The sequence below is a fragment of the Homalodisca vitripennis genome, unplaced genomic scaffold (assembly GCF_021130785.1).
Source record: "Homalodisca vitripennis isolate AUS2020 unplaced genomic scaffold, UT_GWSS_2.1 ScUCBcl_2838;HRSCAF=7957, whole genome shotgun sequence".
In the NCBI taxonomy this organism is placed as follows: Eukaryota; Metazoa; Arthropoda; class Insecta; order Hemiptera; family Cicadellidae; genus Homalodisca; species Homalodisca vitripennis.
Genome location: NW_025778947.1, coordinates 28,448 through 55,803, shown reverse-complemented (window position 1 = coordinate 55,803; position 27,356 = coordinate 28,448). Strand labels below are relative to the sequence as shown.

The window sequence follows — 27,356 nt, the reverse complement described above, 5'->3', positions numbered from 1 at the left end:
TTGCCTCATCAGAAAAATAGTATGTTGGTCAGAAAATCTCTATTGTCATCACATTTGCGCATCACAAGTTCACAAAAACTCAACTCTTCTGTCGTAATCATCCTCACTTAACTGTTGGACTAAATGAACTTTAAATGGTTTGTATTTATTAATTTTCAAAATCTTACTCTCACAGACATAGGGTGTATATCATGTTGCTGTGCAGCTTTTCTGAGCCGATGTATGTGGGTCTTCAATAAATGTTTGCAAAACATCTAGTGCATGTTCTTCATCTGTTGCAGATTGTATCCTACCCGACTTTGGCCGATTACGTACACTCCCTGTCATTTCAAAACGCTCAATAGTTTTTGATATTGTTGAAACACTTATGGGATTCCTTTCTGGGAAAGTGTCAATTAAACAAATTACAAACTTCCCGATAAGATCTTTGACGATCGCCATATCCTCGCATCATCAACAGAGTAATTCGTTCTCTTTCAGACAATTCCATTAAAATGCCAAATAAAAACTGAACTACTGTAATTAGATAACTTGTTGACAGCAATGCTTCAGAGACACTGATGAACTCGACAGGAATGATATGACCTTTGTCTATTTGTAATTCCCAAGCTTAGACCTGTCTAGTGAAAGCTCCATGCTCAAACAAACTGAAACCTGTAGACCAGATGATTAATAACACAATAATGTTTCTCATAGGCTAGTGACCTTTTGTCTCTTTAAACCTTCCTGCTGACTGGGAAAACACCAAGTTACAGATTCATAAGTAATCAGAGAAAAGTGACTCATAAGTTTTATTCATTGTAATAAAAAACTGTTAAATTTGTACTAATGAAACCAGCTTAAAAATAAATTGTTTATTTTATTTTAATTGAACATTTAAAAATGCTAAAAAATTAGTGTAACACATTTTGTGGCAAGAACCATGTTAAAATTACATTGTTGAACATCAGTAAATTTTCAATACTAAAAATGCTCTATTTTCTGATAGAATAATTCCTTTGAGATGCGGTTTGTGGCATTCAATTCAGTAAGCTATTACCTTTAAAATTATGTATCACAAGGTATAGGCTTCCATTAAGAATATTTCACGATACCCTCGGCAGGACGTCCCCCGTTGGTGTGACATAACAAAACATTGTTCCAAAAAGTAGATGCCCAATCTCTATCACGATTGTAAGAGGTTTCAAATTTATATTTAAATTATTAAAAGGATATATTTGGGTGTTTCCAGACATAATATACACCCTGTATATAAAACCATTATAAGACCAGTTTTGTTATATGGCTCAGAAAACTGGGTGTTAAGTAAAAAATATAGTCTGGATAGGGTCCATAGTATTTGAGAACAAATTATTGAGAAAAATCTGTGGGTCAACCCTTGAAGATGGAGAGAAAACATAATGTTAGAGTTGAGGGCAACTATATATGGACCCAGACATAGTGGCCGAGGTGAGAAGTAGGAGAATGAGATGGGCTGGCCATTTAATAAGGAAGGAGGACAACTCCTTAGTCAAGAACGTCCTTGTAAACAATCCGGAGGGCAGAAGACCACCAGGAAGGCCCAAGTTGAGATGGCGAGACCAGATCAGAAAAGAGACATAAGAAAACTGGGAAGAAGGGAAGAAGAGGCAATGGATAGAGAGATCTGGAGGCAGTGTGGTTGGCGAGGCGAGAGTACCACCTTGGGTACCAAGAGCCACGGCAGTAAGTAAGTAAGTATATTGCTAATATATACACTGGCACATAATTTACCTTTTAGTATGAATGAGGACTGCTGCCGCAGAGCAGCTCCTGGTTAGTGGGAGTGTTCAGGTACATCCTAGCTCGTAGTTTGGGGTCAAGATTGAGCGTAGTGACACCTGTGAGCTCAGAGTCCTCCTCGATGTCCTGCAGTGGACGCTCCACCATGTCGCTCACAGAGAGAGGCTCAGTCTGCTGAGTAGTCTGTTCACTCACCATGTAAACTCACCGTCTCTAACACCTGCTCGTACTGCTGACGTGACAGAGAAACCTTCAGCGGTTGTCACTTACACTCGCTCGCACCTACCACAATCACAATCCATCAGCTTTCACTTCAAATAGTTTAAACTATAATACTGTCACACTTGGATATTTACAATGTTCCTACAAGATCGGTCCCAAGGCTTTTGACAAACAACGTACAAAAAATGGCATTTACTAAAGACTCCTACATAATTTCCAAAAGAGAACAAATTAATTTACACCAACATGTTGACTTGTGATAACACATTATTTTAAACTCTTGAACCAAAGAGACAATAGAATGGCAAAGCTTTGTCAATAAGCAATTGACAATATCACTGGTTATAAACGGCTCTACAGGTGATAGTCAAGTCATTGTAGAGAAACAAAGCTAGTACTCTAATACCAGTGCTCGCTTCACTGAGCGCAGAAGTCTTAACCCTTATAACGTCACAGACGCCGTATGGCGCATAGACAAACTATCTCCAAACGGCAAAGACGCAAGTACGGCGCATCGACACAAAACTGCGTCTATTATCAAATTTAAGTTCCTTTTAAATCCGATCAATGTCACTAACGGTATGCGTCAACCATTGTGTGTGGGTTATTGACCTATGTCAAGCGTCAAAAATATAGCTGTCGCGTTACATTGTTTGAAACAATAGACGCGGTGTCTAGACACTCTCCCCGCCACACGGCACAGACGCCGTACAGCGTGCGCGCTTTTGTTTGCAGTTTGGCTTTCAGGTAGTGCGTGTCTAACCATCGCTGAGTCGGTTTCCTTCGTCATGTTTTCTGTTTATAATAAAAGAACACTATTAGGTTAGTTGTATATTTACAAATCATGCATTTCTTTTTTATATTTATCACAAGTGTAATTTATATAATTGTCTGGTAATGTTTATAGTTTAGCTAATAAAATTTTGTGTGCCTATTATTTTGACTTTATTTATATCTACAATTTAATGACCCATAAATATGTACGTACAAGATAATTTTAAAAATTTTTACTTTTTTTATACTTACCATAATTATAGAAAGTAAAAATAAAAATGAACTTTACACATTAAAAATTTTTTTTTTAAATATTGTGCCGTTTGCTGGAAGTCGTGAAAAGATTATACTGACGTTATAAGGGTTAAAAGTAAAAGTAAAGTTTATAATTTATTCACTACCAAAATTTGTACTTTCACTCATAATTCTGTTTTCATGTTCCATCATCAGAATTTTCTATGACCCAGACTGGCCAGGATCCTAATTTCTATTTATTAAACATATTGCTAAACTAAACAATGGATTTTGAGTCTTTGAGTAATTTCTGTTACATAAATTCCATATAATTTAATATCTTCTAATGACCAATTAGTTTGTTAACATCCTCACAGACCTGACCTGATTTAAAATGTATTCAGATTCAACAAAAGGTTCTAATTGATGTAAAGTTTCATAATTTATTGATTGTAACCTGAGTATTCAATGAGTGAATCTAAACACTGAACTTGGTCACAATTTAATTTGTTCATTTAGTTCCTTGTGACATATAAAGATAGACAAAAAATGTGTTTATACGATAGATAAAAAATCCTATCTTAAAGTGGGCATGTGGTGTTAGAAATGTATCACTGTAACAATATTTTAAAATGCTGCTGGTCTGACCTGGAAGTTATTCTGACGCTCTGGCCGCAGTGAACTCTGGCCCTGACTCGAGCAGAATGTTCTCAGAGTGCCTCATATGCATCTGGCCAGCCTGGTGATCCACTGTCAACTGTTATCACTGTGTCGTACAACACTGGCTTACCTGGTCCGCACAAACTGTACAACTTCTCCCACTCTCTGCATCATTGGGCCTCTGTCACATATGACATTGTTTAAGTGTTACAAGAACAGAAACATTGACACCTTGAGAACTAGGGAAAACACTTTGTAAAATTAAGGAAAGGGTAGAGCAATGTGAATTAATAGTTAGGAGTGACAACCATCAGCACAACACGAAAAATAACTGGAAACTGGAACAGCCTTTTTCTAGATTAAGTGTGTCACAAAACTGGTTTGATTGTATCAGCATAAAAATGTTCAATATGCTGCCTCATTGGGTACACCAGTTAAACTTAAATAAATTCAAAATGGTTTTGTATAGATTTTTGGTCAATAAGCCTTTTTATAGTCTTAAAGAATATCTTGAGTTGCCCTTGACTGACCTTAACCTTGCCTTTTTAAGCTTTAGACGGTTGATTCAAGTTTTAGGTTTTTAAGGAAACGTCAGCACTTTTTGATGAAATGTTATTGTTAAATGTATTTTGTTAAATATAATGTAGAGATAGGCTAGATTTTAAACGTGACTTGGTCTATTTACTTGTAAAAGTTAAATGACTTAATAAATTCTTGATTCTTGACTAGTATCTACTGTCTTCTTCAAGTGTCAAACCCTTCAAAATTCCTTTAAGCATAACAAAAATAAACAATTCAAAACATGGTAATAAACACACCAATATCAAAATAGACAAAAAAAAAGCTATTTTAAACATCCTAGTCCATTTATATTTATTAGTATTATCAAATCGTCACTATCATTCATTACAATACCACTACATCATCCTCAATGGCTGATTAACAACCTTTACTGTTGCTCTATACTGAAACCAAATTACTCACAATGTGGCTCTGTGCTGCAAGGCGTCTGCCACACAGTCAATCTTGTCAAACATGTTCGCTGCATTGTTAAATCAGGTGATTTTTCTCATATTGTAATGGGAGTCTCTTGTGACTCATAAAGATGCATTACTTCAGTGCAATAAGGTTCATCAAATTACTCATGAAGATGGTGGACTTTGATGATTGATAGTATAGGTCAGCACTAGAGCGCTCTACACGCAATTTGTGGAACTACCAGATTGTGTTCTGTTAAGGAGCGCTACCGTGAACAGTGTTTTACTATATTATGAGTCAATCCACACACTATTTATATTGAATTAGACTAATGATGTTGTCTAATTCCCCAAGGATCTGTGTTGGGGCCTGTTACTTTTTATATTATTTACTAATGATTTTTCCTAAGGTTTTACATCCAGTACAGTAATTTAGTCATGTATGCTGACGATTCTATGCTATTAACTGCCTCAGTGGAAAATCTAGAAATAAAATTCATACATTGCTGTTAACATTGCTATGGACTACTGAAGAAACAATGACCTGGTTTTCAATGAATCAAAGACAAAACAAATTTCATTTGGGAACAAGAAGGATGACATTTCAGATCTACCAAATCTTCAATCTGTTAGCTCAACTAATTATCTTGCAATCATTGTTGATGACTAACTCTCTTGGCTAAATCATATTGATAACTTATGCCTTAAGCTTAGCTCCGCAATCTGTGCCATAAAAAGGACGAAAGCTATAAGCACGAAAAAAGCCACAATAACAGCCTATCATGCTCTGTTTTGATAAGCCATATGAGATATGGCTTAGCGGTTTGGGGTGGTTCAAACTGAAAGAAATCTCCAACGAATCCTCATTCTTCAAAAAAAGGCTCTAAGAATCATGGGCGGCTTGGGATTTAGAGAGAGCTGTAGAGGGGTATTCAAAGAGTGGAGGTTATCAACAGTAGTCAGCCTTTATATTGTAGAGTGTATTGTGATAGCTACAACTCATAATGTCCAACAGCACCAAGACATTCACTCTTACAATACTAGGCATGCCAATAACTTTACTTTGCCAATCCACAAGTTAACTCTCTCTGAAACAAAACCAACCTATGCTGGAGCAAAATTCTTTAATAATCTAGGGATGAGCTGAAGAAAATGGAAGGAAGGAAGTTGAAGAAAAGCCTGCACTTCTGGTTCCAAGAGAGACCCTTTTACTCAGTAAAAGAATTCTTGAATTGGCCGACTCGCAGAGAATGTGGAGACCTAGGCAGCTAATGACAACAAACCTGGGAAAAATTTTAAGATAATATGTATTTGACGCCATTTCCTTCTTGATGAATGTGAAAATAAAGAATTGTCCTGTCTTGTCTTGTCTTGTCTACTTAAAAGTTGTAAGCAAATTTACTATATAAAGCTTCGAAACATGATTAAAAGATCTACCGCGCAATGAAGGCTGATGCAATATTAATAATTTAACAGACAATGAAAAGCAGCTGAAATCGGTGCAAACAAGCGATACAACTGTGCATGTTTATCATGAGTGGCTCATGGCACACACATGAAATAACTGTAAGCAAAATAAGTCATATGCGGCATGAGTCAACTGTGGCTCATAAGTAATAATATACTTTTTTGTAATAATTATAAAATATACTTCATGCAAATTCAAATTCAATCCCAATAAAATCAGTAAAAAAAAACTGTTAAAAATATATGTCCCACAATACAGAGTAGGTTTGATGAAATCTGGTAGGATTCACAACTAAAATTACTGAGTTAACAGTGAACCACCATGCTACAGTGAATGTATTATAAAAACCAAAACTGTTAACGAACTTCAAAGACCTCTTTGCAGCTTCAAAGCAAGGTCTAAGCCCTGATAAGGTAAGAGATAAGCCCATCATCAATATCTAAAACAGTAGAGATTTGTAACAAATCCATTCTAGAAACTTAGAAGTATATCAGAAGTACATTGATTTAAGCTTTCCATACAAAATATTCTTAAATACTCATGTCGATGTTTACTTTTGAACCCTTAATGACACTTTATCCTCTGATGGCTGGAATATTTCCTACTAATACTGTGACAGGCAGCAGTTCTTCATCGTAACAAGTGCTAGATGAAATTTAATAGGGGTATCTATAAAAGAACAGTGACAAACCTTGTTTGAAACAGAATAGTAATACAAACTCAAGTGATCCAGAGAAGGGAAAACTGAAGTGCCAAAACAATTCTTCACCCAGCTTATATTATGAATGTGTATCTCATAAGAGGGTTATCACCTGTCAAACCAGTACAATGGAGATCCGGTAATCCGAACTAATTGAGACCGAACCCAATCCGGATTACGCGATTGTTTGGATTAACCGGATTGACAGAAAAATATGGTGCTTAAAATGAGAATGGGTCTATTTTGTTATAAAATTATCCACATTGTTTATTAAAACACAATTTCTGACTGTTGTACTGTATTTCATGCAACAAATGTGTTGGACTGCGAATACTAAGCACAATATCGTAGTTCACTTGTGTAGCGCACGTTGGACATGTCTACACGCTATGGACCAGACTGTACTTCCCCTTCCTCGGGGTGCCAAAAATACACACACTGACTCATAGAACAGCTGCACATTGCGCTGTAGTCGGCAGTGTGCCATCTGTTGTTTTAGTGCAAACATCGATTCCACTGTTGTTATTATTTGTGTAATAAAAGTGTGAGAGCTCATTGTTATAACGAGTAAGCAAAAGCATACCACTGTTACTCTTAAAGATGCTAGCTTTAGCTTTAGAAGGAAGTGACGAAGAGAACCTGTGTGATAAAGGAGAGTTGATGCCACACGCAGAAGGTGCAGTAGCGCTTGAACTTGTATGATACTTCGAGCAAGATGATACTGCTACACCTGCCGATATAATGTTTATGACACGATAACGAAACTACACATCATCCAATAGACTATCTTCAGTGCGAGAAAAGACAATTACTGAATTCATGTCTTTTAACAAATTAATATTGTGCTAACAATAATATCAGTACGGTACACCCAGTTTTGTTTGATTTCACTTCTTAATTTAACTCATACTTAACCTATAAATTTCATTTTGGTACTGTATTTAAACTTCATTATTTATGTACCGTAAACTATTTGACCTAATAAAATACTGTACACGTATTTAATGAAACTTTCTTTACTAAACGACGCACCCATTCTCATTTTTTAGGTAATTAGCTGTTATAACTGTGCATTATCATTGTAAATAAATATAATAATTTACTCCTGGACCTGTTTGGATTAACCGGACGTTCGGATTAAACATGTTCGGATTTTCGGGACTCCACTTTTAACTTTGATACATTACTTGGGTATTTATTATTATTTTTAAGTAAAAATAAAATTAATATCTATCAAAGATTAAAATTTACCACTGAACTTTTTAACAGCAATTTCTTCTCCTACAACATTTTAACAACCTTTTATAATCAAAACAACACATTATTACTCTCTTTTTGAAACACCTGTTTAAAACATATTTAAAAAATTAATGATTAGATCAAACCGTTGTTATGTTACAACTTGTTCATAAGTTCACAAAGTATTTGACTTTAGTGACAGTTGCCATTAAAAGAATCCCATTATAGCTCTTTTTTGATTTTGCGAACTACCTTAGGTCTTTTTATCATCATCTAATTGAGAAGAATAAGAGTGACTCACTCGGCCAGATGTTTCTGTATATCCAGAGTGTACACATTCATGTCACGTATCTCTATATCGTAATGGTCACAGACATCGGAGTCGTATAGCCATGAGCTCAAGGGTTCGGGCTGATTGTTGGTGAGTGACATACGGCCCAGGTGAGCCACTAACACTTGGGTGCTGTTGGGCGCTCGCGGTAACACCACCACCGGCGTGTCCAGGATCACATCCCACCTGCAGGCACAGAAGGAACAGAATTACATAACGGTTTCCACTTATGAAGTGTGCCAAAAACTCGTGACTTTTCATAACACGTCAACTGTTACAACAAACATTTGAGACCGGAAAACAATGATAGCTTAAAAAAGTAAAGGTTTCTGTTTACTTTTTATCCTGAAAACACTTATTTTGGTAAAATTCCAGTTCATACAATATTTTACTATTGTTTAACTTAAGCATTTTAAGTTTGTTCACTGATTTTATGGCACTGAACTATATTCTCATAGTTGTTTAGAAGACAAAATTTGAGAACAGTACAGGCAGATTTGGTAAAATGGATTCAATTTTTTGTTGGCTTTAAATTATGGTATTATATAATAGATACTGTTAAAATGGTATAAAAATATAAAGCCAAACAATTAATAAACTAAAATTACTCACGTAATACACTACTTTAATTCTGAACAGTTATCAAAAAAAAATATCATACAAACAAAACTAAACAAACAATTTAAAGCAATGGATACAAGGTCCCAGAATATTTGAACACATTCAATTTTCTTGTATCACTTAAAAAAAAAAATAAAATAAAAATTAATATACACAGGGGTAATCAGAAAGAGAGTGAAATTTGTAAAAATCTGGTTTAAACTGTGCAAATCGTTTTATTAATGTGTTTTAAACAATATGACATCATAACTTTTTAGGAAAATTGTAAACCATATTGCACTATCTGCTGATGGTATGCCACACACGTGTCACGTAATTCGCTTTGCTGAGGTTGATACAAAATTTCAAGCCTATAGCTCATTTCATTCTCGAAAATGGCCTGTGGATAGAGAAACAAAGTGTATTCCTGTAATTATTGTATGTATGTAAATGTAGTTCTGTTCTATAGACATCATACAGGACAGAAAATTCGGACATCCCTCCAACAGACAAAATTGTGTCAGCCTATTGAATTATAGGCTTCAACGACACACAGCCAACTCAATAGTTGAAGATGTACCATTACAGAATTCTTCTTTTACATTCTTGTCTATGTGGAAAAAGAAGTTTCATGCATAATATAAAGTCTTCAGATGATTGACTTTTTACTCTTTTTTACTGTATTCATCAGTGTTGCCAGAAAGTTTAGGGACACCCCACATAAAGTGATATACTACTTGTGCCCCTATACTAACAGCAGATTGGCTAACTCTATATATTTCCCCATTAACGCAGTGGAGAACGAAGTATTTTGGTGTGACTTTCATTACATTATGTATAAAATCTTTCAAAATATGAACTTTTTTGTGATTTTAAAACTTTAGAGGAAACACCTGTTTTTTGAAACATTAAAAATTTATAACTTCTAAAATAAATGTCCAATCATCTTAATAATTGGTACGTTGTTTTAACATAAGATATGGAGTAAATAAATGCTATTGTGGCAAGTAGAAAAAAGTAACTCACAGTTTGGTGATCGCTCAAAGTTCCTTTATTTTTATTTTTTTCGAAAATGAAAAACTGATAACTTTGGTGCGTTGTAGCGCTCGAACTATGAGAGTGGTAGGCAATCCACGCACACCAGCTTGTTCCTCACAAAACAGAGGAATGGATATTGATGTGCACACACTCCTTTTTCATCATTAGCTTTGTTGCCGTCAGATACAAACATCGCCGTTTCCGTGTTTGTGTTAAAAAAAAAATAAAGGAACTTTGAGCGATCACCAAACAGTGAGTTATTTTTTTTCTAGTTGCCACAATAGCATTTATTTAGTCCATATCTTATGTTAAAATAACGTACCAATTATTAGGATGATTGGACATTTATTTTAGAAGTTATAAATTGTAATTTATAACTTCTAAAATAAATGTCCAATCATCTTAATAATTGGTACGTTGTTTTAACATAAGATATGGAGTAAATAAATGCTATTGTGGCAAGTAGAAAAAAGTAACTCACAGTTTGGTGATCGCTCAAAGTTCCTTTATTTTTATTTTTTTCGAAAATGAAAAACTGATAACTTTGGTGCGTTGTTTTTCATTCGTGCATTGTTTTTCAGTTGTTATCAGTCCGCCGAGCAGAACGGATCGTCGTCGTTATCTCTAGTGCCGGTCATATCCTGCCCATAAGTTCTAAGTGCTGTGCTGTCCGTATCTGTGGATACAGGTTAAATTATATTTAAATTACTTTATTTTTTAATTTATTTAATTTAATTATCATGTCAGAAAAGTGCGGAAAGTGCGCTGTTAACATTATAGCTAGTGACATTGTAATTAAGTGCGTCGATTGCGCATTGCTCTTCCACTCTTTGTGTACCAACCTTAGGTTCCTCTCAGAACTTAACCAAGCAGAGAGTTAAGAGCTGGAAGTGTGAATTGTGTAAGGGAGAATCCGCGTTAACGGTATCTAATAAAAGTAATGATGACGCCGCAGACGGGACGAAAAAACTATCCTCGACGCTATTCACTCAATGGACACTAAATTAAACACTAATATAAGTCAGGTGAAAAGGATCGATTGACTCGTTGCGGGAGGAGTTTCAAAGGTTAAACGAAAGATGTGCGGCGATGGAAGATAACCACATCGAACTTCAGCGTCGTTGTGCCAAGCTGGAGGAGAACAATGGCAAATTACAGGATGAAGTCCAGGATCTGCAGCAGTAGCGTCTCAATGACTCTGAGCAGCACTCTCGATGTGCAAAATATAGAAATTATCGGGGCTACCAACTACCGAGGGAGAAGATATTTACACTGTACTTGAGAAAGTAGCTTGCGTGCTCGGGGTTGATTATGCTGTAACAGACATATCGGTAGCGCATCGACTTCGGCTTTTCTCAAAGAAACATGCCTATGCACCAATAATAGTGCAGTTTGTCTCCCGGAGGATGAGGGAAGCGTGGTTGGCGGCGTCAAGGAGCAAACGAGGCCTCAAATCTACGCAGATCTCAGCATCGCTTCCAGAGAGCCAAGTGTTCATTAATGAACAGCTAACACCCCACAACAAGACTCTGCTAGGACGCGCCCGGAGGTTGCAGCGGGAGAGGAGGATCCACTACGCTGGCTTTTTCAACAACAAAGTGCTGATCAAGCCTGCTGAGGGCGAGCCTTCTATCCGGGTGCTTCAGCTCAAGGACCTAGACCGCTTTGACAAGTAATCATAGAACTTTTAAATATTTAAATATTATTATTCATTGGCTGCTGAATACATATCTATAGGCTACACAATATTTATTTACTTTATAGACCAGAGAATAAAATTATTTTATTATTTAGATTACAGTATAAAAGATTTATTTGATCAAAATATATTGCTTATTTTATACCTTGTCAACGTAAAATTCCTTTATCTCTATCAAAGTATAATATCTGCCAACACTAATGCTAATAAAGTAGTATCAGAAAACATGCTATGAGTAACAAAATTTAGAATAAATACTTATAATTCAGCTTGTATGTTTTAACCGAAGTAAAATAAATTAAATTTATGCAAAGTTGACGCTTGTACTATTACTTAATCATGATTTAATGAGTTATGTATTATTCATTATTATAATTAAACCACAGTTCACTTAAATTTTGTTTAAAACCATTTTATTTATTATGAATCTCAAACTGACCTTTTCTCTTTGATTATATAATTTATAAGTATTTAACGGACTAACAGTTAAAAATAAAATAACAAACAAGTTCTTATGCTATGTTTAACTTCAATGTCATCTCACAAGAATCAGTTATATGATTTGATGCGCTAAGGCCTATATAGCCTATATAATGTAAATATTATCCTTATTATTAATTATTATGTAACAATTATTATTTTAAACTTGTTTACTTGTCCATAGCATAATGTTGTACTCTGTATTCAGTATCATTATTTTAAGAGTCGAAGAGTTGTAGTATAGTTCTCATTATTTGTTGGTTTCGAATATAATTTCTCCCTATAAGTATAATTTAGAGTAAAGTTGAATTAATATTATATTTTTCCCTTGTTCACATTTAATCACGGCTGAAGTTGCACAATGTTCAAAGATTTCTTACCATTTAGTATACTTTAGTATTATAGCCTAAGTGGAATTAGTTTTGGTTTTTTAATAATATTTTTGTACTAATTTATGTATGAGCACATAATGTAACTAAAAGACCTTTTTTATTATGACTTAATTTTGTCTTAAACAATTAAATTTTGTTTCTTTTCATTGATTAGATTTCTGTTTAGATTGATACAGAAAATATTCATAATACATTAAAGATATAATTTTTAGTTTTAGTCATATGGCACGAGTAGCACTTCATTTAAATATTATTGTTGTACTGGGCAGGCAGAATGATGTGAGGCTGTGATGACACCGCTCATGCTGGATGACGTTTTTGATGACAATATTCCTTTTCAATTGCCTTGAACTGGAAAGTTATGATAGCTGTTTAGATTTTTTTCATGATAACGGCAGTGATTGTTTAAGAATTTTTCATACAAACATAAGAAGTTTTTTCAAAAAATTTTGATGAATTAATGGTATATTTAAACGAGTTTTGTCATACACTTGATTTGGTAATTATGTCGGCGGAGTGTTGGCTGAGGGGAGGAGAAGAGCACGTACACATTCAGGGATTTGATACGTTAATTACTAACACACAACGGAACCAAAACGATGGACTTATTATATTAGTAAACAAACGGTTATCAGTAAAGGCTGCTCAGATAGCGTTAGGTGACGTTTATGGTATCGGATTGGACTTTACTTACTCAAATAAAATGTTTAACTTACTTGCTTTATACAGAACCCACGACAGTAATCTTGATTTATTTTTGGATGGACTAGAAAACTACTATGACGGTACTGGACTAAATAAAACATGCATATTTGTTGGAGATATTAATATAGACTTATTGAAGACTAATTCAATGACTAATAGATATTTAAGTTGTCTGCATGGCGCTTGGCTCATACAGTGTATTTCTAAACCTACTAGTGTCAAACAACCTTCAATCTTGTCTGGATCATATATTTGTGAGGATCAGCGATATAAATAGAGTAAAATCAGCTGTGATCCAGACAAATACAACTGACCACTACAGCACTGGACTCACTATCTCTGCAGCGGCTCCGCCTTGCCCTGATATTCACACCGACAACTATACGCCCCACACTTATACCGACCACGCACTGCTGACTAACAATTTGTCACTTGTCGACTGGACCCCCGTCTTAACATGTTTTGATGTTAATCAATGTGCTAATATATTTAAGGAGAGAGTTCAAAATTCAATATCAACTGCTAAAAAAACCAATAAAAATTAACTCTGCCAGAAACAAAAACTAAAACCATGGATTACTTCTGATCTCGTTCGTTGTATTCGTACTCGGGATGGGTTGAGTAGAAGAATAAAAAAACAGCCATTTAATGTTATTTTACGCAATCAATATCAAAACTATAGAAGATTTTTAAGTTCTTCGCTGAAAACAGCTAAAAGGGACTATTATAGAACCAAAATCATTCATTCCAACGGCAATCCCAAATTATTTTGGGGAATAGTCAATGAATTAGCAGGGAGATCTAAAAGTCGAGAATCATTTTCCCATTAGTAAATATTTGTCTACGGCATCTGTTGTCACACCGAACTTATTAAAACAAATAACTAACGAATTCAATTTTTTCTTGGGGCCGTGGGACAGAATCTAGCAAATGAAAATCAATACGGGAGGTCATCCAGTTATAAATGATGCTGACTATAGACAGAACACTGACTTTATATTTCACACTGTGACAGAATTGGACATCATTCATCAGGTGGCTGGACTGCGGGGAGGGTCTGCGCCGGGCCTCCTCGATGATGTTTCGGCTAATATTCTAAAACTAAATATCAATTTTTTTCTTCCACCCTTACTTCATTTAATCAATTTAAGTATCTTAAATGGCGTTTTTCCAAATTTCTTCAAATTGGCAAAAGTCTTCCCTCTACATAAGTTCAACGAGTTCAATGATAAAAACAACTTCCGCCCAATTTCTCTGTTGAGTGTATTTTCAAAAGTGTTAGAGCGCATAGTAAAAGATCAACTAGTTACATATCTCCAAGAAAATGAAATACTGTGTGACTCTCAGTACAGGTTTAGGAATGACAAAAATATCACAAACGTTCTTTTTGACATCAATAGAGAGATAAATGATAGCATTTCGGATGGAACGCGTTCAATGTTAATTTTTCTAGATTTAAAAAAGGCTTTTGATTCCGTAGACAGAAGCAAATTACTATTGAAGCTTGAAAATGTTGGGGTTCGCGGCACTGCTCTCTCATGGTTTCGGAGCTATCTCACCGAAAGGTTACAATGTGTGTCTATTGGTGGTATAAACAGTGATCCACTACCTGTGGAATACGGTGTGGTCCAGGGCAGCACTCTTGGTCCAATTTTATTTTTAATTTATATCAACAATATATCAAAATTGAATTTGAATGGTAAATTATTCTTATTTGCTGATGACACCCTTGTTTTTTTAAGAGGAAAGTCTTGGCCAGAAGTACAGGCAAAAGCATCAAGTGATCTTACTCTTTTAAAAACTTGGTTTGACCAAAATGTCCTTTCTCTTAATATAACAAAAACAAAGTTTATGCCGATTTCCCTAAGAAATAGTACAGATTATAATTTACAAAACTTGGTTATTCATAGTTGTGGTAAACAACTATCTTATTAATATGTGCACTTGCGAGGAAGTAGAGAAGGTGGATTACTATAAATACCTTGGAGTAATTTTTGATTTTCGGATGACCTGGACCCACCATATAGATATGTTAGTACAAAATATTAAAAAATATGCTTTTGCTTTCAGACAAATTAGTGAAATTTTGATGGAAAAAGAAATTAAGTTAGCTTACTATGCTTACATTCAATCACTTCTTTCTTTCGGAATAATTGCTTGGGGAGGGGCAAGACCATCTATTCTATATCCCCTCTTTGTTTCTCAAAAACGCATACTAAAAATAGGGTTTAACAAAAGTCAACGTTATTCTACTGACACTCTATTTAGAGAATCTGCTATTCTTACTATTCGCCAACTTTTTTTAAAGACTCTCCTGACGTACATTTACCTTAATTTAAACACAATCTTTTCAGAAATTACCCACCATCATGATACTAGATATGCGCATAATGTTAGGACTGTTACTTTACAGTTACGTAAAGAGTATTCTACAACAAACCCCTTTTATATATCTAACATTCTATATAGAAATATTCGTGTTCATCATAATAGCTCATGCACTCTCTTATATTGAATCACCCTCCTTGCCCTGTTTTCAAAAATAGAGTGAAACAATGGCTACTCCAATAGGTATGACACAAGCAGAGTCCATTATATCTGCAGATTACCGAGCGGCCTGACCTGCAACACCCATCCTCAGGCACTTTATAATATTACACCCGACCACTAGACCACTATACTACTAAACCATACTACTACTGCTACTACACTACACTACACTACCATTCATACTAGACGCTACATTAGTACACACCACACTACTACACTATTATTACATAGAACCATGCTGACTTGATCTCCCCTGGGCCAACACAATGATATGACACCGTTGCATTATCATAGATAAACTAACACTGAATTACTTTTTACTAAACGTAACAAGCCAGTTCTCATATTAAATCGTGTTCTTTTATTTTATTTTAAATTATAAATTTTATGTTAAAAAATTCTAGCACATTCTATTTATTAAATGCTATTAAAGATATCAAGTTAAGATTCATGTTAAGTTATCGTGGCGGACGATCAACTGAAGCCTGCGCACAGGCTGAATGCCCATGCAGGCTTATTCCTTATTAATTATTTAAGTAATATCTTAGCTAGATAACTAGTAAACTATTGTTTTCAAAACAATTCTGTTTAGTTCTTTACTATTGTCATTTGTGTATTTCATGTACAGTTAATGGAATAAAACATTCATTCATTCATTCATTCAATGTTTCCAAAAAACAGGTGTTTCCTCCAAAATTTTAAAATCACAAAAAAGTTCATATTTTGAAAGATTTTATACATAAAGTAATGAAAGTCACACCAAAATACTTCGTTTTCACTGTGTTAATGGGGAAATATATAGAGTTAGCCAATCTGCTGTTAGTATAGGGACACAAGTAGAATATCACTTTATGTTGGGTGTCCCTAAACTTTCTGGCAACACTGTATATCTCTTGATAATATAACTCATGATATCTTAAACAGGTTTTTTACAAATTTATTTATTCTGCTATTTTCTAGTTGCGAACATGATTATCCATAAGACTAATGTACAAATATTTGTTAATACTCACCCAAATTCCATATGATGACAGGCACCATCATCAAAATCAGTATTGTTAATATGGAAATGAAGATTCGTGCAAAATTTCACACGTCTATTGGTTAGTTTGTTTTCGAGATATGGAACTGGCAATCATATAGATGGACAGACAGGTTTCGTTAACACTCAGCCAAAAAAATTACTAAGTAGTTTTGTAGACTTACTAGTGCTTTAATGTTTGTAATGTTCTTGTTCACTTATTTTGCTACAGGAAGGCTGAGCTTTATCATAGTAGATTTACATTATGAAGAAAATGATTTTCAATTACTCCTACAATTTATATGTATAAATTAACAAAATTTTGTAAATTTATCAAAACAACACCATTACTTATAGTATTTTTATTCATGACATTCTGGTAGTTCTTATTCTTACAGATTTTCTGAAATTTCATTGATTTGTACAGGTCATCAATCATCGATTTTCCACCCTAAACGAAAATCAAGGCATAAAATATTGTACTTAACCAAATCATGCAGACTTCAAATGTTCTATATCACACCCACATAGCACACAGAAAAGCACATTTTGATACACATCAGGCATATGTCAGAAAAGCGGCACAGGATCTGACATCATTGAGGGAAAAGGATTGTTATTGAGGTGTTTATGATTTTTATAAATCTAAATGGTCATAACTGTCTGCTAGAGTCCTCATCAAGGACTCAAGGAGGAAGGTTCTCCTCTTGCAACCATGCATTATGCCATTCTTATTAGTGTGTGACTCCAATTTAGGTATAAAAAGAAAATTAATAATATTGCAATGAAGCGCTGGATTGTAAGTAGTGTGAACACTTGGGTACCAAACAGTTGCAAGAGCAGCAGCGAGATTCACGTTACTCACTGTATCCGAGTGCGCAGTAGAGGGTCCTCAGTGGGACTGAACGGTGTGACTGTACCCCGAGTATTGGTGACCTGGCCTGAGTCCAGCATCTCCAGGGACTGAGACAGACTGCTGCGGCGTCGCTTTCGCGGGGTCGAAGCAATATCCGTCGCAGACCCATACAGTCGACTGCTCATTGACAGCGACTGAGCCAACTGTTCGGCCCTGGACATTTACATGTCGCTTTTGGATTTCCAGCGATGTCAAGGGATAAATGAATCTCGGTTTACGTTCAAATTGACTTATTTTCACATATATTACATTAGAATTACATAACTGCGTTACAGAATTAGGATAACAAGTGAAATTGTTATATTTCTTACATAAACCAACAATTGAATTATAACTTCACTCTAAAGGCAAAAATGTGAAATATGTAAAAATGTATTCAACTAGTTTTTCAATTATTTTTTCCAAATGTGGATAAAGATAGCAGTAACAATTATTTATTAAATTAGGCTACTAGGAGAAACTTTACATTTAGTGATTGACAATATTGAAAATATTTGTAGTTTGTCAAAGTCACTACTACTCATAAATAATAATTACTACAACTCATCCAATATTTGATAAAGACAATTTTAGGATTTTCTGTACTATATGTGGCCACCAGTTCTCTCACATAGAGGAAGATATGTTTGGGAATGACATATGCCCAGTTGCAATTTGTTGGGTTTCTTATTCATTCATTTAGTCTTTTGGAAAATGCATGTATCTCAATAACACCTGTTATTCTATAAAATTATTGATATCAAAAATTGATCACTATAAATCAATTATTCAGCGTCTATTGAAGAAAGTCAAATTCTATAATGCTTTATTGTTCCTCAAATTCCAAATTGATTCTCCATACAAAAAATTGATTCACAAAAAATCCAAGTGACAGAAATTATATTTACTTGTTGATGCATCACCTTAGTTTAACTTTTTATAATTAAAGTGCCTTTTACGTATTACTGTTTGTTTCTTGAATCTTGCTTCATTTATGTTACTATTCTGTTAAATTTTAACTTGGCTTTTTTGGAAAATATAATATTGGATAGTCACATTAATTTATTGCTTTAGTAAATTTAAAAAACATTTTTTCAACTGATTTATCATTGAACCACATGAATCAAACTGATCAAATAATTCATATTCTTATTTAATTTTAATCTCCAAGTGTAATATTAAAAAGAAATTATCCAACGTAATTCATTCAATAGTTGCTGAATGGTCTAACATTATTAGGCTTATCAATACAAAAATACTCACAACGCACATGAGTGACTGCATTGAAAGCCACAGAATTAATGATAATTTTAAAAACAAACCTGGCATGAACGAGTCCAATAGCCATCTCCGTAGCTGCTGAGCCAATGGAACGTGCCAAGTTAGCCAAGTACTGCTTGAACTCTTTGGCGCAAGACTGCAGCTCCAGCAATAGGTGGGGGGAGTGAGTGTACCACACAGATGCAAACCTGATGGATATAGCAGCACTATCTGCAACAACACACAATTCAGTATATTATTGGTTATATTTATACAAAAAACTACTGTTCTAATATATTAGTCTACTCTTTCTTGATAGGGTATCTACTTTCCGAGGAACTCAAATAGTAAAGTAAGAAGACTGGTCAGAGTAGTGTTATATGAACACCGCTGAAAAAAAGTCTTTTCATGAAGAAAGTATTTTAATCGATCTCAAGCCCAGGGCTCTCTTTTTCAGCTGTCTATTGGCTTTCTAGATGTGATAAGAGGCGAATAAAATCGATCTGCAGAAAAAACTTACTGTGGTAATGAGAAAAAGGTATCTAAAGTTATATTTTAAATATAAAACACAACATACAAAGTATGTAGTTTATGGTGAACTGTCATTTAGTTAGATCTTCTGGGTTTTACAAGTGTATACACATTTTTTGTATTAGAAGGAATAAACCATAAATAATTTAAGGTACGAGTGTGATAAATGAACGGATGAATCATATAAACTTATTCCTTCATATGAATGGTTATTTTTTGTAACTCTTATCAATTTTTATAGTCCAACAAAAATCAACCTTATAAAAAAAAAAAAAAAAAAAAAAAAAAACTGAATATTCAGCTAACCAGTTACGCAATAACTTTTACTACAATACAAGGAGCAACACTGCAATAGGATGTGTTATAATAATCTCCCAAAAATTCCTCATTAACACTGAAAAAATATTTCATTCATTATATCTACAGAGTATTCCAGTGAATTCAGACAGAAATATTAACTTGCTATTATTATTAATATTATCAACCATAATTGATTATCTTAGTAATACATTTTCTTCTATGACAACAAATAATAAAAATTCAGCCAATAATTAATAAAAAAATGCAATTTTCATATTAATGCGAGTTAGATAGCACCAGATACTATAATACATGCTAGTTCTCAAACTGTTTTAACATCATTGATATTTTAAAACAAGAAAACTACCAATTTGACAGCTTAGTTGTTAATCCACCTGGTGTTCAAATTCAAATTCAAATTCAAAATTCCTTTATTCTTTTTATACATAATGTACATGAATTGCGTCAATTACCTTTACTACAATATAAAACATAAGACTCAGGTTAGAGTATTCATACTTTATATTTAATACAGTATAATAATACATATAATATTTTAAATATTTATGTCCATAGTGTTAATATGTTTTGTAATGGTAGGCAAATACAAACAAAATTACTTTCAAGTCACAGTGTAAAAAACTCTTCAAGAGAGTAGAATGAATGATCTGTACAAAATTGTTTTCAACATTTTTCTTAAAATTATTAAAAGAATTCTCATTCTTAATACAGCCTGGAAGGTCATTTATAAATTTTATTCCTATGTATGTCGGACACTGTTTATATTTTTCTTTATTATGTTTCTTTACTACAAAATTTTCTCTATTTCTTGTATTATAATTATGATAATCTTGTTGCCTTGGTATAGACTCTGCATTTGTCTTGACATGTAATATAGTTTTATAAATATATAAAACTATATACTGTCATTATTCTTAGGTTAATAAAGTGGTCTTTACAACTATCATTATTTTTAAGGTGTAGAAATATGTCTTATTGCCACTTTTTGTAAATGTAATATTTTGTTTAAGTTATTTGCACTGGTTCCACCATAAATTTCAATGCCATATGAAATGTGTGGATGTATCAAGGCATAGTAAACAGATTTCAGTGCATTTATTTCTAGGAAGAAGGATAACCGCCTGATTGCAAATATTCCAGAACTCATTTTATGACAAATTTTTTCTACTTGTTTTGTCCAACTTAATGTATTACTTAGAGCCAGACCCAAGAATTTTGTATCTTTTACAAATTTATTTCCAATTGTATTTATCTCATTTGATTGTTTACATTTAAATTTCATTAGAATTGTTTTATCAGAATTTAGTAATAAATTTCTATCATTCAAGTAACATTTTAGTTGTGACATTGAATATTCTGTTGTATTTATTACACTTTGTAAATCTTTTCCAGAAACTGACATACTTATATCATCTGCAAACAAACATAAATGATTTTTATTTGATAAATTTGTTAAAATCTGTGGCATACCTCCCAAGTAGCATAAGAACAAAAATGGGCCCAATACTGAACCTTGTGGTACAGAATATTGTATTTTTTCTATTCTTGAATTAATATTTCTTATTTCATTATTACCTAGATATTTAATACTAACATACTGCTGTCGCCCTTCCAGATATGACTGATGCCAGCTTAATTCTTTATCCTCAATACCATATGATTCTAATTTTTCTAGCAAGGTTTTATGGCAGACACTATCAAATGCCTTTGTCAGAATCCAGAAAGGCTCCAAACAGTATGATTCCCTTCATCCAAATTTTCTAGCACATTCTCAATATAATCAATTAATGCTGTTACCGTTGATCTATTTTTTCTATAGCCATGCTGCTCCAAATCCAGCAATTTACCCTTCTCAAAATAGTCTACTAATTGAATCATCATAGTCTTTTCAAATATTTTTGATAAAGCAGGTTGTATTGCCAATGGTCTATAATTTAGAGGATTTTTGCTGTCTCCTTTTTTTAACACAGGAACAACTTTTGATATTTTTAATTGAGTTGGGAAGTTTCCTGTTATTATAGAAACATTCACCACATGTAAAAGAGGATTTAAAAGTGCATGTTTTGCCTCTTTAATAATCTTTATAGGTATGTCATCATACCCTGCCGACCATTTTGGCTTAATAGAATCAATTATTTTAATTAGTTGATCACAGTCAATAGTGTTGCATTTAAATTTACTTTTATAATTTGAATTTCGATTAATAGAAATTGACTTTTTGTTTAAATTTGGAGCAACATGCTTTTTACCATTTCGACAAAACTTATGTTTAATAAATCAGCTACACAAACAGGGTCACAGATTATTTTACCACCATCGTTAAGCTCTATATTTTTAAATGACATTTCCTTACTGTTTCTAATTTCATTATTTACCACTTGCCATATAGTTTTATTGATATTTGTTGTATTCACCACTTTATTATTAATGTAATCTCTTTTCTTTTTTTGAATCAATTTTTTTATATTTATTTTTTTGTTCCTTCAAAGAAAGTTTTATTTGTTTGTTATTTTTACTCTTCCTATATAAATTATGTTTATTTATAAGTTCTTTTTGTTTGCAAGTTATTTCATAATCTATCCATTGGTTTTTATTGTGTTTAATAAAGAAGCGTTTTAAGGGAAAATTTATATCAAAATAATATTTTAGAATGTTGTAAAAATATGTAAACTTATCATCTACTGGTGCCATATAAAGTTTAGTCCAGTCTTCCTTAGATATGTCTTTCTTAAAGTTTTCTATATTTCTTTCACTAAAAATTCTTCCAATTCTACTTATTTTTAATTTAACATTTTTATTTTTCTTTATTTTGAACATTTGAGCATCATGATCAGAGAGTGATGTTATTATACATTCTACATCAAATAAAGTAGCTTTCATGTTGGTGAGAAAATTATCTATTGCAGTTTCACTGTTGTCTGTTACCCTGGTTGGAATTTTAACTGTATAACAAAAACCATGCATATTCAATGTATTGACAAAGTCTTTTTTTTTCTATCCTCCCTCAAAACATCAACATTAATATCACCACCAATAACAATGTTATCACAAATTTTGGATAAAATCTCTAAAAACATGTCTAGTTTTTGTAAAAAACTTGCAGTATTTTCAGATGGACTCCTATAAATCCCTCCCACTAAGAATTTTACTGAATTGATTTTAATCTGAATAACACAAGATTCAAATATTTTGTCTTCATTCAGTAGATCCAAATTAACATCAACAATTGTTTTGTAATTTATTAAATGCTCCGATACCAATATTAATACCCCCACACCTCCCTCATAATTTTTTTCTGGCATACCCTTTTGCTAATACAAAACCTGGTATTTTAAGTTTTTCAACTTCATCACTATTTAATTTATGTTCAGTCAGAATTATGATGTCAGGTTCAAGCTCTTGGATAGTTATTGTCAGAGGATCAATTCTGGTGGCCAGGTGCTGTATGTTCTGATGGAAGACAGTTACATATGAAGTTTGATTTTGTATGTAGTTCGGTTTCCTTTTTATCTTACAATGACTTTTTGTTTTGTGAACATTAAAAAATCTTCAGAATTGTTATTTGAGTTATTAATTAAACTACATGCCTTATGCCTACCATTTAACAATAATTCACCACTAACAGAATCATTTAAACCTATACTGCTAGAATGACAGCTATCATTAAACTACTATTTGCCTCAGAGCAGTCTTTTCTTGTAATACAATGCGTCGAGTTGTCATGTGGCGAGGACCTGGGTATGTAGAGTGTAATTTCTGCTGGCTCAGTGAAAACTTATCTGGTTCTCTTGAGCTGCTGTGTGTGCCCCTTCCAGCTTCCCTGGTGGTAATGGTGGGTTGTTTGTCATGGGCGTTGGTGTTGAAGCAGAAAGATAGTCAGTTGGTGCTGTCTTTTTTTTATCTTCCACTATTTTATGTAACTGTCTGGTACTAATAGTATCCTGAATTTTTTTCAGAAAATCCTTGTGAGTCATACCATTTCTCAAGCTTCTTTGGGATTTTTCATTAAAAACAATGATTTTAATTTGGGCATTAGTTGCATTCTGGAACTCAAAAAATATTTTCAATGAAGTGACCTATTGTTATTTTGTCCCGCATACATCCCATCGGTGAGCAGACTAATGTTTGAAGACCTTTGTTTTTGAAATCAGCAGTGAGTTGTTCAAATGCCTCATCATAGTCGCTTTTTGATGGTTTCATAAAATATTTTGGTTTGGTTATTAAACTGTATATAGTGGCTCCATTTTGTGATTGTTGGCAGGCTAGATGGCTGGTTATACAGCTTGACTGTGTAGGTTTCCCAAACTGACTCTTAAATACCACTGCAACACCGGCACTCATGTTTTTTTTCGTCATTCAAGTCGCTTGATATGCAGTGTGAGAATGCCACTGATCTGTTATCTTTATTTTTTTTTTATTTCTTTTGACATATTGGCTTCAATTACTGTAATACTTTTGGTGCTAGTCAGTTTATCTTGTGCATTATTATTGGTTAACTTTGTATTTTCAGAGTTCTTCAACAAAATTTTTAATTTTGGCTGAGCACATATCAATATTGCTTTATTTATTATTTTGCTGACAGTCATAGAACCCTTTCTGTTTAGGTGGACTCCATCTCTTGAAAGGCAGGAGTCATTAATGTACTTCCCAACATCCAAATAGACTGCTTTAAGTTCTTTACATGCCCACCTAATATTTTGGTTTGTTCTTTGCAACAAGGATTGTGGAGTATTTCTTCTAGCAATTATACTATTTACAATTATTGGTTTACCACTGAACGTTTTCTTGGCTATTTTTAATTAATTTACACATAGCTCCCATTACATCTTCTGAACTTCCAAGACAATCCAAGTCATTTGAACCAAAATGTAGCACCACAGTTTTCGGGTTTTTTTGCAATCGTACTCACATTTTTAAGTCTTTGACACATCTGTTCAGCAGTTGCTCCCCGATAGAATTTTAATTCTGTGTCTGGCACTGATACATGCTTCAGCATAGAGTCCCCTAAAACAAGAGCATTGACTTCCTTTTGCTTATCTTTTTTATATGTAAATGTAGGATTTTCCCAATAGTACTTAGACTGTTTAATATTGCCTCTACAATGTTCCGGCTCTACTTCTTGGGTATCAATCTCCTCTTGATCTTCATTTCTGAGACATTCATATTTGTTAGTAAGAGTTATAGGGTATTCATTTAATTTTGTGTTTGTTTTCACACTCTTGCCACTCTTAACCTGTGTCCAATTTCCATTATTTTTTTGTTTGACTTGACAGGCTTGAGACTTCTGAGTAACACGGTTCATCTCATTATTCTGCGGTTCACTATGTACAATCTTATCATTTAATTTATTTTTCAGTTTAGTTTTGGCTGAACTTAGAATTATTGGGGCTAGACATTTGATATTACTAGAAGACCTCGTGTTGTGCAGTATTGAAGCAAGTTGAGCTCTTTTGGTCCACACATCAATTTCATACAATCTTGGAATTTCAAAGTCTGTATCCACTGATCCAGTATCCGCAATGTGAGCCAGTAACATTTCTGCCACTAGCAGCATATGTAATCCGCAATCATAAGAATTGTTCTGCTTTGTTATTGTACATAGCTTTATTTTCACTTGTTCAGTCATACCAATGTGTAAGAGCAATTTCGCTGCCACCGCTTCAGCTACTTTGAGGTTGTAAGTACCCAAAGAGTCAAAATACAAAAAATTGTTTTTCTTTTCTTGCATAAAGTAACATACTCCAATGGGTTCCTGATCCTTTACTGTCTGTAACAAGAGGGTCTCCGATGGAAAAATGAGAATCGTTTATTGGCATCAATATGTAGGATTTTTCATATAATTTTAAAGGTTCTAAAACATTTTCAATGGTGTCAGAATGTTTCAAAATAAGTACAATGGCTGGTAGCATCAAACAGATTTTTTCTTTGGTCTATAGTAGTATTAAGTAGATCAAAATATATAGTTATAGCATCATCTGTAACCCATTCACCATCAAGCAGAGACAGGGCTACAGATACATTATTTTCGGTGTTAGGACTGTGCCACTGTAACATTCTTTTCTTGAGAGGCTTGTACAGTGTGCAGTTTGTTATTTATTTCTCTGAGGTCTTTAATTTCTTCCTTGTACATTTTTTCTTTTTTCAGTAGTTTATTTATTAGATTTTCATTCTTGTCTACCATTGAACTGTCACTTTTTCCTGATTTTTTTTCATTTTCCAATGTTCTTATTGTGTCAGACATGGTTTTAATTTTATTTTTATAGTTATTGCATGTTTTACTGATTTCGTTCTCCATTGCTTCATAAGTGTTAGTTAGCTCTACACGTTTATTTTCCAAGTTTATTAATTTATTTTTTAAAACATCGATTTCATTTTTTAACCTTTTGTTTTCTTCATAGTTCTTTGTAGTTATTTGTTCAACTTTGTATTCAGTTTCTTTAAGTTTATCCTCGAGTTCTATTTCATTCTGTGACTTCCTTAACTTTTTCATTGTGTAGCTCTTGTTTTAGATTTTTCGTTTTCTTGGAGAAGAGCACTTCCTAGCTCAGCTGCAAGATTTAATGAGGTTTCAAGATCCTGATTTCCATTTTTGGCATTGTGTTATTCTTTCAGAGAGATCTAAGTCAATGCAGAGCTCTAAATTTTGTTTTTGTACGATATTTATACAATTTGGACATTTCCAACATTGTCTCTCATTCTCTGATAGTTTCTTCACCTCCGAGTATGCAAAATTCAAACATTTTAGATGAAACCACATTTTGCATTGTCCACTGCAGCCCAACGCTCCATACCTGACATTTTTTATGGCAAATTCCACAAGGATATTTTGTTTCTTGGTCTTTGGATTTAGAGTCATAGACAGTTTTCATTATTAAAAGTTAACAAAATAAATCCAATTTTAATATCACTTTTATTTGGAAGACGAAATAATATCATATGCACACAGATATAATCTGTCTTTATTTGTTACTTATATAAGTGTCAGTTTTACACTGAAAGATAAATTATTTTATTGATTACAGAAATTTGTAGAAAAATGTTAAAATGATAATAAAAATCTTTGCAGCTTATTTATATTACAATAACACATTAAATATGCTAGCCAGTTAAAATCAGCCTTGCAAAAAGTATATGCTACTGGTTGGATTTGAACTGACGACCTCCAGAACTTGAGGCTGTAACTTAACCAGTTGAGCAATCTCAACTGATAACAGCTGGTATTGACAGTCCCTCTCTTCCTCCTGTCAGATCCAGTTCAACATGTGGTCCTTTCAAACAGCATGTAATTTATATTCAACACTACAATCAGTCCACATTTAACTACAGTGATGAAATAAAATTAATTAATTTATTATTATTATTGTTCAGTGTTTGTGCACAAGTATTATTGAAAGTCTAGTATTGTTTTATTTATAGTTATCTGTACAATCCAGGTAAGCCTAGGTTCTGAATTTTTATTTGATTCTATAAATAACTGTAGTAATTTAATTTAACACTA

At 33.4% G+C, this 27,356-nt stretch overlaps 1 protein-coding gene across 1 annotated transcript in view; it reads right to left on the bottom strand.

Annotated features, from left to right (window-relative positions):
• Positions 1-2,027: 2,027 nt before the first annotated feature.
• Positions 2,028-27,356, bottom strand: part of LOC124372279 (vacuolar protein sorting-associated protein 13D-like) — a 40,109-nt gene continuing 14,780 nt past the window's right edge. The window contains exons 8-12 of the mRNA XM_046830658.1: positions 19,069-19,237; positions 17,717-17,920; positions 8,337-8,552; positions 3,782-3,832; positions 2,028-2,043 (exon numbers count right to left, since the gene is read on the bottom strand). Of these exons, the coding sequence (XP_046686614.1) occupies positions 2,028-2,043; positions 3,782-3,832; positions 8,337-8,552; positions 17,717-17,920; positions 19,069-19,237 (656 nt within the window). The remainder of the gene's footprint in view (positions 2,044-3,781; positions 3,833-8,336; positions 8,553-17,716; positions 17,921-19,068; positions 19,238-27,356) is intronic.